The sequence below is a fragment of the Cnephaeus nilssonii genome (genome assembly GCF_951640355.1).
Source record: "Cnephaeus nilssonii genome assembly, chromosome: 21".
NCBI classification, from domain to species: Eukaryota; Metazoa; Chordata; class Mammalia; order Chiroptera; family Vespertilionidae; genus Cnephaeus; species Cnephaeus nilssonii.
The window spans coordinates 1,508,460-1,521,788 of NC_137092.1; the positions used below are offsets into that span (position 1 = coordinate 1,508,460).

Sequence of the window (13,329 nt, forward strand, 5' to 3'; positions counted from 1 at the left end):
GCCTGGTATTCCATACAGAGGCCTCTTCAGCCTCTTCAGCCTCTCCCACCAAAAGGAAGAGGAGCCAGACCAGCGTGGCTCCGTGGCTGAGCATCGATCTAGGAGCCAGGAGGTCAGGGTTCGATTCCCGGTCAGGGCACAGGCCCGGGTTGCGGGCTCGATACCCAGTGGGGACATGCAGGAGGCAGCCAGTCCATGATTCTCTCTCATCATTGATGTTTCTACCGCTCTCTCCCTTGTTCTCTCTATAAAAATTAATAAAAATATATTTTAAAAACAGAAGGGGAGTAAATTAGCATTTTTGCTACTTAAGAAGTAACTCTCCGGCCTGATTTGATATTACGGATGAAGTATTAATTACAACGCTCAATCACTGAGCCACGCCAGTCGGGCATATTTAGGTGATTTTTGTTGTTTTCCTGCCGATAAAGTAGGACTTTAAGGGTAACGTGTCTTGTTGCTACCCACCCTCAGCTGGACGCCCTCCTAGTTCCTCTGCTGCGAGGTCCCTTCCCCTGCCCCTCGGCCGTGCACTTAACATGACCCCGAAAACCCTTCAAAGCACCGGAGGAGCCTTTTCTTAAAAGGCGCCCGCGGAGCGGCCTGGAGCTGGGCGGAGGGCTCTGCAATCAGCCAGTACTCACCTGGCTTTAATGCTGCCTGTCATCGCGCAGGGGCAGCGGAGGGGCGGGCCCCGAGTGGCTGGCAGCTCAGTGCGGGGAGAGCTGATAACACCCCAATTTTTTATTTCTATATTTTGCATGACTACGGTAATCCAACTAGTTCGGAGCCTAATGCGCAGAGCTGCTGTGCAGAACAGGGTTTCGATTCCGAGGGGGAGACAGGGTCACAGCGATCCTGCATCCCACCCCACCCCCCACCCCCCCAGACCGTCCTTATCATGTCTGGGACAATACGGAGCCATGGGTGACATGCGGGTGTGGGGGCTGCGTGCGGACCAGGCTGAGGGCAGCGTGAGGGCCTGCGTCCAGGTGCGCACGCAGGAGGCGCCTCGTCCCGGGGAGGTCAGGTGCTGTGCCTGGGGCGCCCCAGAAGCGGGTGGGGCAGGAGCTGAGTGAGACTGGGCTGCCCTCAGACCTGGTGACGAAGTGGGGTTCGCAGTGACAGGTGATGCCCAACTTGGGGGCACGCGTACGTGGTCGGGACAGCGGAGCCCACGGACACGGGCGGGGTGCTGCTGGTCGACCCGTGGGAGGTGGAGTAATATCTGGGACGTGTTTTCCCATTTGCTTTTACTGCTCTTCTCCAAATTTCATGCTTCCTGCAACCCAAGGCTTTTCACGTTTCATATTTCCACGTGTTGTCACGTGTCTGACCCATGGAACACACTGTCAAACCTCAGAGGGAAGGCGGGGGAGGGTGGGTGGGAAGAGATCAACCAATAAACGTGTATGTGTATACGCATCACCTGTGGACACAGACAATGGGGTAGTGAAGGCCTGGGGGCGGGGGCGGCCTGGGAGAGGTCAATGGGGGAAAGGGGACATGTGTAAGGCTTCCAACAATAAAGATTAAAAAAAATTTCCATTGCAGTTGACCTTCAATCAACAACAACAAAAAAGAAAGTGTCAGGAAAGTATTTGTCTTTTTCAGATAAAGGTGGGCGGACACGGGGCCAGGAGCCCAGCCTGCCTGGGACACTCCACCGCCATCGGGGTAAGGGCTGACCGGGAGCCACGGCAAGGCCCGCTGTGCTCCCCGCGGTGCTCCCCGGACAAGGCCCGTGGTGCTCCCAGAGGCTGTGCTCCCAGAGGCTGTGCTCCCCGCTCTGCTCCCAGAGGCTGTGGGCACCGGACAAGGCCCGCGGTGCTCCCAGAGGCTGCGGGCACCGGACAAGGCCCGTGGTGCTCCCCGCTGTGCTCCCAGAGGCTGTGCTCCCAGAGGCTGCGGGCACAGCTGATCTACAAGCCCCTCCCTGGAAGCCAACGAAGGACCCATCACACTTCCCGCCCCAAGCAGCAGCTTTGCACTCGCACGGGTGCCGGTCCCTTCCCGCCGCTCCCCTCGGAGCCAGATGTTGCCGGTCTCCGCCTCACCTGCTCCGAGGCCTGGCCGGCCTCCCCCGGCGCAGAGCAGGGCCCGCGTGGTCCAGACCCACACCCAGCCGCCGCGAGCTGGCAGAGGGAGCGCATTTGTTTATGCCCCGAGACGTCCATTTCCTCAAATCCGGTTCCAGCCAAGAGCTGATCTGGGTACCGGTTCGGTTCTTCATTCCCGGCCGTTACATTCACAAGGGCTCCGGCCCCAAAGCCGCCTTAGGAAAAGTTATGGGGCATCAATACCGGTCTTCAGCATGTCTGCAGGGCAGGTCTGTCTTTGTCCCTAGACACACTCGCGAACGCTCGTCCTCCAGTTCCTTTCCCAGTCAGACGCTTACACAAAAGAAGTTGAGGTGAGGCGTTTATGTCTGTCACACGCAGGACAACGCAGATTGTGAGGACTCGGCTGGGAGGGCCTGGGCAGATGAATAGAGCCAGGGGCTGTCGCCCTAATGAAGGCGCGGGTGCTTGCTTCACTCCTGAAAATTCCCTCTGCCTTCTGCCCGTCATCCTCCTGGTCACGGCTGTGATTCGAACGCCATCAATTTGTTTTTCTGGCACCGACTCCACGTGCAGGGCGGCGGTGACTGCTCTTCCCTGTCTGCCCCTTTCCCTCAGCACAATGTGTCTGACACTCACCTAGTATCTCTAACCTGACGGAGATGCTTTTATTTCTCCTGGATCCATACCTGGGAGTGGAAGTGTTGGGTCTTACAAAAAAAGTGCAGAAGAATTTTTCAGAATGGTTGTAGCCCTGGCCGGGTAGCTCAGTTGGTTAGAGCATCGTCCCCATACGCCAAGGTTGTGGGTTCGATCCCCTGTCAGGGCACGTATGAGAAGCACCCAATGAATGGATAAAAAAAAACGGAAGAGCAAATGGATGCTTCTCTCTCTCTTCTAACAATCAATTGAAAAAGTCACTAGAAAAGTAGGCTGGGACGTTTTATACTCCCAGTAGCACAGGACAAGAATTCTCGTTGCTCCACATTCTTGCCAACTTTTGATGTTGTCAAGTCTTTTTCATTTTAGCCATCAGAGTGGGTGTCAAGCGGCACCTCGCTGTGGTGCTCTGTTGCACTTTCTAACGGTAACGAAGCATTTCCCTCTGGTTTTCCTCGCCCACGTGTCTCAGTTATTACCCAGGGCTGCCCTCCTCTTGGGAGAATGCCAGTCCTAACCTGAGGCCAGGCCACCTCAACCACGGGGATGTGCAAGGCCCCGTGTGAGGATGACAGAAACAAATGTGTCCACCACCAGGCCATGACCCCGACCCGCTCCTCCCCTTCCGTGGGATCCCCCGGAGGCAGATGAAGCACCAGGAACACAGCATCGCAGGCGGGTCGTCCCCGGCTCGGTGAGGGAAGGAGCCAGGAGCCAAAGGGACGCGGGAGGAGCTGGGCAAGGGAGTGGGTGCGCGAGGGCCTGTCGTTTGACGCCACCTGTTTCCCTTAATCAACGGCCGCTCTCAACAAGGACTCTTCTCTGGACCTTGACTCCTGCCGCCCCAGTGATGCCTTCCGCTCGGCCCGGAGAAATGACCCTTGTTGCTCATTGGAATCAGGCGTGCCTCTCATTAATGGTTCCAAGTGGAAACACACACACACACACACACACACACACACACACACACACACACACACACGGCCCCCATCTCAGAGGGCGCAGGCTACATACTCGCGCTGGGCGCTGCGCCTGCCCTTCCGCACTGCCTGCTGCCCGGCTGAGTGTCCCCCGGGGCCTCGCTCAGAAGCAGGGTTAGATTTGGGAACGTCGCAGCGGCCTGAACCCGCCTCCCCGGCACTTGACTGCCAGCTCATTAGAGCTCTCGGGTGTTTGTGCGCAGTCCTGCGACACGTGGCAGTGTTACTGAGCAGGTCCCCGCCGGGCCCTGCCTTGAGTAGCGTTGGTCTCAGTGGAAAACGTTCCGGCTTTCTTGGCATCAACACTAGAAGAATTTAATTAACCCACCGAAACGTCCGAGATAACGGTTCAAGCGTGTGAGCAGGCAGACATCGGAGGAGCCGGAGGCAGGAGAGGGGGGAGCGTGGGTACCTGCCTAATCTCCCGCACGCCGCCGCTGGCACCCTCCCCCACCTGCCGCAAAACCTCCGCGCGCTCGGTGGCCCCAGTGGAGACGAGGAGTGGCGGTGGCCACGGCTGCTGCCCCAGGCCCCTGGCTCCCCAGCGAGGTGAGGTCAGCTTCCTGCCGGCCCTCAGCTCCCGCCCAGCTGTGCTCGCGGTTTCAGGGAGTGGGTCTGGGAGACCGAGGTCAGAGGACCGCCGTGGGCAGGGACACGTGTTGGCCCTGAGCTGCGGTGACATCAGGAAGCAGCTGTGAGCTAACGCATGCGGAGCGCTTCTGCAGCTGCTGGGTAATCGCTACCGCTGAGCCCTGGGCTGCAGGAGGGCACGGAACCGGGGTGGTGGTGGTGGGGGTGGGGGGATAGAAGAAATCTGACTCTGATGGCCGACCAGTGAGTTAGAAACAAGAGGCCGTGAGCAGAGACGGTTTCCCAGCACCTGACCTGTGCGAGGAAGAAGGTGCCTCATGCCTACGGCGCCACCTTAATAAGGACTGGGGGACCTTGATGTTCTGAAGGAGGACCTGCTGACGGCCCTGAAATGATGGGGGACGTTGAGGAGCTCAGCTGGGCTGGGCACACGCAGAGAAAACTGCCCGCAAAGGACCTAGAAGGTTCTATAGTTTGAGATGAAATGGCATAACGTTGATAGAGAGGGAAGACAAGCAAAGTGCTTTAAAGAGGTCCGGCCACAACGTGTCAAAAGGCAGGGTGTGGACGGGTTAGCTGGGCACCATGTAGGTCAGAGCGGACAGGGGTGTGAGGACGGGGCGGGGGGATGGTGAGGGCTGCGGGGCCGTGGCCCAGGTTCTCTGTGCAGGCGGGTGGCAGTCACAGCTCCTCGGACACGTGGCTAGGGGCCGCCTGGGACCATGAGCACACACTAGCACAGGCGACGGGTTTGAGTCCTAATACACCTGCGTTCCAGCATCTCCACAGCATAAAATAGAGGGGAGAGTTGGAAAGGAGGAGGGTGGCCAGGTCGCTATGGGCAACCAGACAGCAGCCGGTTTCTGAGGAGAAGAGGACAGAGTGGTACCCCGTGTGGACAGGGAGCTGCGTGGCTCCCTGTGGCGCCGCCCGCTAGCCTGCACTGGGGCCCTCTCGCCCGTCTTCCTCAGATGCCAGCGTCTGGGTAAAGCTGTTCAATAGCGGTCATGGTCCATGTCAAGTGAAAGCCAACAACAACCCCCTCATTAGGGCTCGTTGGATTTTTTTTCTCTTTTGTCTTTTGGTAAAACAGATCCCCTTTTTAACTTTCAAATAGTGGACATGTAATTTTTTCTCAGATCTTAGATGAGGACAAAGTGGCATAGACCTGAATAGGATTAGAGTTTGTGGTGACTCTTTACTTGATCAAAATGACTCTTTTGACTCCTTGACTTACCAGAAAATTATTATCTTTTTACCTAATACTCCTTTTATTCAAGTGGGCAGATGGGGCTCAGGCAGAAATATAACAAATACATATTTTTCTCAGGGAGAATCTCAGGGCATAGCTCAGAATTACCAAGAGAGGTTTTGCCTTTCTCCATAAAATCGGGATTAGGAGCAAAGCTCGCTGGCTTGCAATAAGCGTTGCTGATTTTACAGAGTTCTTAGGAGGGAGGATAGCGGATGCGTTCAAGGACGGGACTGGAATTCTAATTTTATCTGACACGCCACAGTAATGGTTTCTTTATAGATCCTCAATCCCCACCCAGAACAAGAAAAAAAAATCCTGTTTTTCTTTTTTTCCAGCTTAAGAGTAACAGCAGAATTAATGTGGGTAAGTTATGCGTAAGAAGGAAAGCACTTTGTACAAGTTCTGAGAACAGAATTAATATGAATAAGGCACATTTTGATTAAAGTAGTATATTTGATGAAGTGCAAGGAATTATGCCTCCCCACTCACCTTCATGAAGATGACAATGGAAATAATGCCCTTTGCGCTTGTCAATTAGATGTCAATTTCATGAGCGAGGAGGAATGAGGAAGCATCGTTTTGAAAAGCATGATGGGATGCTGCAGAACAGTGCCAGTGCCGCATGGTGACAGCGTGTCAGCGAGGCAGCTGCAGGTTACAGGTCAGCAGCCGCCCAGGGCCCAGAGCGGACGAACCCGCTCGGGAAGTGGCAGGTCACATTGTGAAACCTGTGCTCCTGTGTCCAGGCCCGTGCAGGCATTGCTAATGGACCCACACCTCTGCTGGTCCAGGCCCGTGCAGGCATTGCTAATGGGCCCACACCTCTGCTGGTCCAGGCCCGTGCAGGCATTGCTAATGGACCCCACACCTCTGCTGGTCCAGGCCCGTGCAGGCATTGCTAATGGACCCACACCTCTGCTGGTCCAGGCCCGTGCAGGCATTGCTAATGGACCCACACCTCTGCTGGTCCAGGCCCGTGCAGGCATTGCTAATGGACCCACACCTCTGCTGGTCCAGGCCCGTGCAGGCATTGCTAATGGACCCACACCTCTGCTGGTCCAGGCCCGTGCAGGCATTGCTAATGGCCCCCTCACCTCTGCTGGTCCAGGCCCGTGCAGGCATTGCTAATGGACCCACACCTCTGCTGGTCCAGGCCCGTGCAGGCATTGCTAATGGACCCCACACCTCTGCTGGTCCAGGCCCGTGCAGGCATTGCTAATGGACCCCACACCTCTGCTGGTCCAGGCCCGTGCAGGCATTGCTAATGGACCCACACCTCTGCTGGTCCAGGCCTGTGCAGGCATTGCTAATGGACCCACACCTCTGCTGGTCCAGGCCCGTGCAGGCATTGCTAATGGACCTACACATCTGCTGGTCCAGGCCCGTGCAGGCATTGCTAATGGACCCCACACCTCTGCTGGTCCAGGCCTGTGCAGGCATTGCTAATGGACCCACACCTCTGCTGGTCCAGGCCCGTGCAGGCATTGCTAATGGACCCACACCTCTGCTGGTCCAGGCCCGTGCAGGCATTGCTAATGGACCCACACCTCTGCTGGTCCAGGCCCGTGCAGGCATTGCTAATGGACCTACACCTCTGCTGGTCCAGGCCCGTGCAGGCATTGCTAATGGACCCCACACCTCTGCTGGTCCAGGCCCGTGCAGGCATTGCTAATGGACCCACACCTCTGCTGGTCCAGGCCCGTGCAGGCATTGCTAATGGACCCCACACCTCTGCTGGTCCAGGCCCGTGCAGGCATTGCTAATGGACCTACACCTCTGCTGGTCCAGGCCCGTGCAGGCATTGCTAATGGACCCCTCTGCTGGTCCAGGCTCTTGCAGGCATTGCTAATGGACCCCACACCTCTGCTGGTCCAGGCTCTTGCAGGCATTGCTAATGGACCCCACACCTCTGCTGGTCCAGGCCCGTGCAGGCATTGCTAATGGATCCACACCTCTGCTGGTCCAGGCCCGTGCAGGCATTGCTAATGGACCCCTCTGCTGGTCCAGGCTCTTGCAGGCATTGCTAATGGACCCCACACCTCTGCTGGTCCAGGCTCTTGCAGGCATTGCTAATGGACCCCACACCTCTGCTGGTCCAGGCCCGTGCAGGCATTGCTAATGGATCCACACCTCTGCTGGTCCAGGCCCGTGCAGGCATTGCTAATGGACCCCTCTGCTGGTCCAGGCTCTTGCAGGCATTGCTAATGGACCCCTCTGCTGGTCCAGGCCCGTACAGGCATTGCTAAAGGACCCCACAGGGCAGCTGCTGACCCTGTAACCTGCAGCTGCCTCGTTGACACACACACACACACACACACACACACACACACACACACCTGCCCCTGGGCCCAGGGGGCCTGGATTCACTGTCAGGAACGTGCACCAAAGGGGCCCATCACCCAGGGCCACAGGCCTGTCAGCCGCGCAGGGCCAGGAGCGCAGACCTGTTATGGACCATCCGTCTGCGCCTCCTCCCAGGGCTGAGAAACAAATCGCTAATCTAATCACACAGGTACCACCTTTAAAAATTTGTTAAGCACACCATCATGCTGAAAATGACACCGAACTATTCTCTGATGAAGGCTCGGCTTGCCAAACCAAGTCTGTGTGGAGATCCCAGCGATCAGAACATCCAGCTCCACCCCTGCCACTGACATGAGGGTCTCCATCACCTCCACCTTCTGCCTGGGCACCAGCTTGGACACGAGGGCACCAGTCCTTCTAAGACCAACGGCATAGAGCCACCCCCTCGCATGCGCCCACTGAACTCCAGGCCACGCCTTTACAGACGGTCCTAAACCAGTGGTCGGCAAACCGTGGCTCGAGAGCCACATGCGGCTCTTTGGCCCCTTGAGTGTTCTAACGCCACTTCTTCAAAATAGACTCGCCCAGGCCGAAAACCGACTTCTGCGCATGGGCCATGAAGCTTCAATCGCACTGTACGTGTGCGCCCGCACGTGGTATTTTGTGGAAGAGCCACACTTAAGGGGCCAAAGAGCCGCATGTGGCTCACGAGCCGCGGTTTGCCGACCACTGTCCTAAACCATCAACAGCATCACGGCGGAAACAGTTTACGTGAGAGCTCCACCCTGAGCGAGCGTGACGCTATTTATGAGTTTTTCTTAGTGATGAACGGCCTCCAGGTACGGACGGCCACTGATAAGGCAAGCACAGGCCCCATCCACATACTGCACCCTCAGTGTACGATCATGCGATGAGTGACACCAACCCGGCTGCGTGGGCTCAGTCTTGCTAATTACCATATCATAAATATTCATGCCCCGCAGCCTCTGTGTGGCTGCGCAGGGGACCCTTCAGCCCTGTGCTTCCCCAGAGCCCACGCAGATGATGTGCGCTCTCTCCCTTTCGGTCCTCACCACCCTACCGGCAAGCAGACGGCCCTGCTCTGAGGAGCCACCGCCTGGCTGCTGCCAGGAGGGCACACGATGCCTCCACGGAAGCCAGTGCTGGGAGGTCTCTCCTTTGCGTGCCCAGCCCTGCCTCCTGGGCTTTATTTCCCCTTCTTTCTCAGGTGACCTGTTTCAAGTTAAGACCCATCTGAATTATTAAATGCTTCCTTAAAGAATCATTTATACTTGCTTCTCTCTCCCCCCCCACAAAGTTAATTACTGATGTGGTGACAAGCTGAAAAGACGACGAATGATCATTTTCCCCTCCCCTCATTCGGGCTGGAGAAACGTCTTTGTCGATGGCTGTCTATTCAGGGTAACACAAAGGGGACACAGGCGGAATGCTGCATGTGGTTTTAGACCAGACCTGCTAAAACCACCAGATTATGCAAAATGTAAACACACGGTACGTTTCTGGGAAAACAGCAGCGAGGGAAGCAGTGGGGGGCACAACCTTTGAGCCGAGGTCTGACCACAGGGCAGAGGCAGCTGCAAAGACACTGATTTGATTTTAATTTTAAAAACTTCCTCCCGGCCTCCTGGCCCCAGTGATTTGATTATCTCGCAAACAGAGAGGGGAGGGGTCCTTGCCAGAGCGTCTTGAAGAATGAAGAGGCCTCCATGCCCGGGGGAGGTGGCAGCCATCCCAGAGCCAGTGCGGACTCACACGCACACACCCCGGCTTTCTCTCCTATAGGACCTCGTTGCATTGGTTTTAGAAAAATATAAGCCAGGGCCTGGCCGGTGGCTCAGTGGTTAGAGCACCAGCCTACACACAGCAGGGTCTGGGTCTCATTTCCCGGTCAAGGGCAAGTACCTGGGTTACTGGTTCCCCAATCCATGTGTCTGTCTCTCCCCCTCCTCCCTCCCTTCCACTCCCTCTCTAGAAATCAATGGAAAAATACCCTTGGGTGAAGATTAACAACAAAAAAAACACGTCTGGGAACCGTCGCATAGCTGAAACCAGGCCTCTTTGGCACGATTCTCCTGTGGAAACCACACCCCACGGGGCACCGGGTTTTCTGTGCCCGAGACGGTGCCAGGGAACCGAGACCTGATGGGGCAGTGAGCGGGCACAGGCCTGGGGCCACCTGGAGAGGCGGGCACCTACCTTTCCCGCGAGTTCAGCGATGCGAGGGACCGGCTTCCCCTTCTGGTGGCGCGGGGTGGCTGGGCTCTGCCCGTCCCAGTCCCGCAGCTCCTCGATGGCCCGCAGGTAGAGCAGGGCGCGCAGGCCCGTGCAGTAGTCCTGGATCACCGTGAAGTCCTGGTTCTGGACGGCGCTGCACACCTGGGGGAGACAGCGGGCGGCGTCAGACCGAGCTCGCCCCACGGCCCCGCTCTCATCTCCTCCACTGGGTTCACCTGTGCGCCGGGCACCGCTCCAGGCTGGCGCCGGGTCACGCCCGCAGGTGGGCATGGGGGGGGGGGAGGGGCGCCACGGCACCAGAACTTGCACGGACGAGGAATATGAGCCTGATGCGTCCAAACTCCCCAGACTGCACACCTGGGATCTGTGCCGTGCGCTGGGCGCTGGGCACAGGGACACCACGGGGTTGTTCCACCTGAGACCCAACTGGCGGAATTTCCAAGGAGTCAGATCTGGCACAACAGGAGGAAGGACCTTTGGCCCTGGCCCGGGTGCTCGGTGGTTAGAGTGTCGGCCCGGGCACCCAGGAGCCTGGTTATTTTCAGGGAGAAGATACAAAAGCCACGAGTTCTCTCACTGCACACACAGGGCGCACCTGGGATGTGGGAGGCTCCGCCAAGCGGCGCTGACGTAACCGGAAACTAGACGTGGTGCATCCCAACTGCGGGAGAGCCCCGTGGGCCCAAGGCGGGAAGAAGCGAGATTTCCACCTCCTCTGTGTGCTCTTTTTAAAAAATATACATTTTTATTAATTTCAGCAAGGAAGGGAGAGGGAGAGAGAAACATCCATGATGAGAATCACCATCCATCAGCGGCCTCCTGCACGCCCCCCACTGGGGATGGAGCCCGCCACCCGGGCCTGTGCCCTGACGGGGAATTGAACCGTGACCTCCTGGTTCAGAGGTCGACGCTCAACCCCTGAGCCCCACTGTCCGGGCTCGTGTGGTCTTTATTCCACGGTGTTTGTGCTCCACGTAACTGGGAGCCACGCTGAGTACGTGGAGGGACACGGCCTGGGGGAGGCGGCGAGACCAGCAGATGCCGCTGCGCGTGGCCGGGACGACACGCTGCGTCGGGGCCCCTGGGAGCCACCGCCAGTCTGATCATCCTAAGGCTGAGGTGGCACTGTTCTCCCCCTCCCCAGAGCGAGTAACTTCATCTTCACTGTCGGTAAGAGCACACGTTCGCCTTCCTGACAGAACTCCCGGGGCAGGGACCTTGCACTTGGGTGTCTCTTTTGAAACGGTGACATCCATGTGCACGCTCTGAGGAGCTGATCCAGAGGCAGATCCAAGCCCGTGGGTTTGGCGTGAGGCCCAAGACCCTGCATCTGTGACAAGCGTCCTGGCCACGCTGGGAACCGCAGGCTCCGGGCACCGGTGGGGGAATCGCCTCGGGACTTGGAAGGAGGTCTGCCAAGTCCGTTCCTTCTCGATTTTTACTAAGATTCCAGCGACATTCCCGTGGCCCTTTAAGGAAGCCCTGCTTAGAGAGTAAGTCCCGTCTGAAGAAACAAGGTCCTTTTCTGAGGAAACAGTCATGAGACGCAGAATACACCGCACGGGTCAGCACGCCGCTGGCAATGGGCTCGGACCCAGGACGCGAGGCTCAGGAGACGGGCGTGCTCAGAGGTCCCGCCCCGCCTGCCCCGGACTCTCGCTCTCTCAAAGGTAAACGTTCCCTTTAAAACTCTAACCTTGACGCTGCTGTTCCTGGCCGGGGTATGTCGTATGACATCGCTTCACTGTTTGTCTAACAGCTCCGGTTGGGTCCTAATAGAGGCTCACACGTTTGCTCCGTGAAACCTGTACGTTCCTCGTGGTGACGGCAGGTGAACTTCCTGCTCAGCAGGGCAGCTGGTGCCATCTCGGGATCCCGGCAGCACCGACGGCCCCCAGCCCGCTGTCGGAAGCAGGGGCCCTGGTTCTCAGCAGGACCGGCCCTGAGCGGGGCCAGGGATCAGGTGGCCCCGTAAGGCGTGACTTTAGGGGGACCCGGGAGTCCCCTCAGAGGTGTAGCACATGCCCTGGATTCTCACCGGTGCTGCAGGCACACTGAATCAAAGGCGTCTGTCTGTGCAAAGCAACTGTGCAACCCCTGCGTGGTGACGGGGGTCCCTTGGAAAAGGGGGGACAGCACACATTGCTGAGGGAATCGTTCAAATAACAGCAGCCCCTCTGAGGTTTGGGTGCTCCATACCCACGGCACTGCTCGGTACAATTCACGAATAAAACACCCATGTTCCACATTTAGAAAACTAGGGGTGAGCCCAACCGGCATCTTACTGCTTTCAGAGAGGAAGGAAGAGGGAGAGAGAGAGAAACATCAGTGATGAGAGAATCAGGGATCGGCTGCCTCCTGCACGCCTCCCACTGGGGATCAAGCCTGCAACCTGGGCCTGTGCCCTGACTGGGAATTGAACTGTGACCTCCTGGTTCAGAGGTCGACGCTCCACCACTGAGCCATGCTGGCTGGGCTCAATAGGCAATTTTAAAATATCATTTCTTCAAAAAAAAATTTATTTCTCAAAAGCGACCCACACGTTCATCTATTCTCTCGTCCCACAGACCCTCCTTTCTGAGCCAGGCCTCTGGGCCACCCCCTCCTTTTCCCAGACAAACCGCCTGCTCAGCCCCGGGACGCTGTCTGTTCCACATCTGCCGAGGGAGCCTTCCTCGGGAGGCTGGTGGGAGAGCCAGTGGGAGGAGCGCCAGGAAGAGCTGCTGTTTGCCAGATGGCTGCCGGCTGCCCTCAGGTGAGCCCAGGGGGCTCGCTCACGGGCGGGAACTTCCCTCACTGTGCGTCTTCATGGGAAACCAGGGCTCTTTCTTCCCACGCTGGCTAACGTCGAAGATCAGGGACCACGTAGAGCCCGGGGACCAAAACGCCCGCTTTTATGTTGTAAACAATTAGCTTATCACACGGTGCGCGGGGGAGCTGGGAGGTGCCGACCGAGAAGGGATGAGTTTCAATCGCTCGGCCTGCGAGAATGAACTCAAACCTGACAATCCCACCCCTCCCCCACAAATCTACGTACAGTGGGCTTCAAATAAATGACTGATTTCGACTATGCGTATGAGTTAAAGAAGAGATAAATACGGGAGATGCAGGGTTTTATGTGTTTTTTCTTTTCAGTCTTGTCTGTAACATGTCACGCTGAAAATAAAGCGATGGCTTATGTCCTGAAGCTGGGATGCGGGAAACTACCGCATCATGGGATGTC

The 13,329-nt window shown here is 57.3% G+C and overlaps 1 protein-coding gene across 1 annotated transcript in view; it reads right to left on the minus strand.

The window, feature by feature from the left end:
• Window positions 1-13,329, minus strand: part of DPYD (dihydropyrimidine dehydrogenase) — a 362,324-nt gene that overhangs the window by 16,638 nt on the left and 332,357 nt on the right. Inside the window, exon 20 of the mRNA XM_079761319.1 lies at window positions 10,068-10,247. Within this exon, the coding sequence (XP_079617445.1) occupies window positions 10,068-10,247 (180 nt within the window). The remainder of the gene's footprint in view (window positions 1-10,067; window positions 10,248-13,329) is intronic.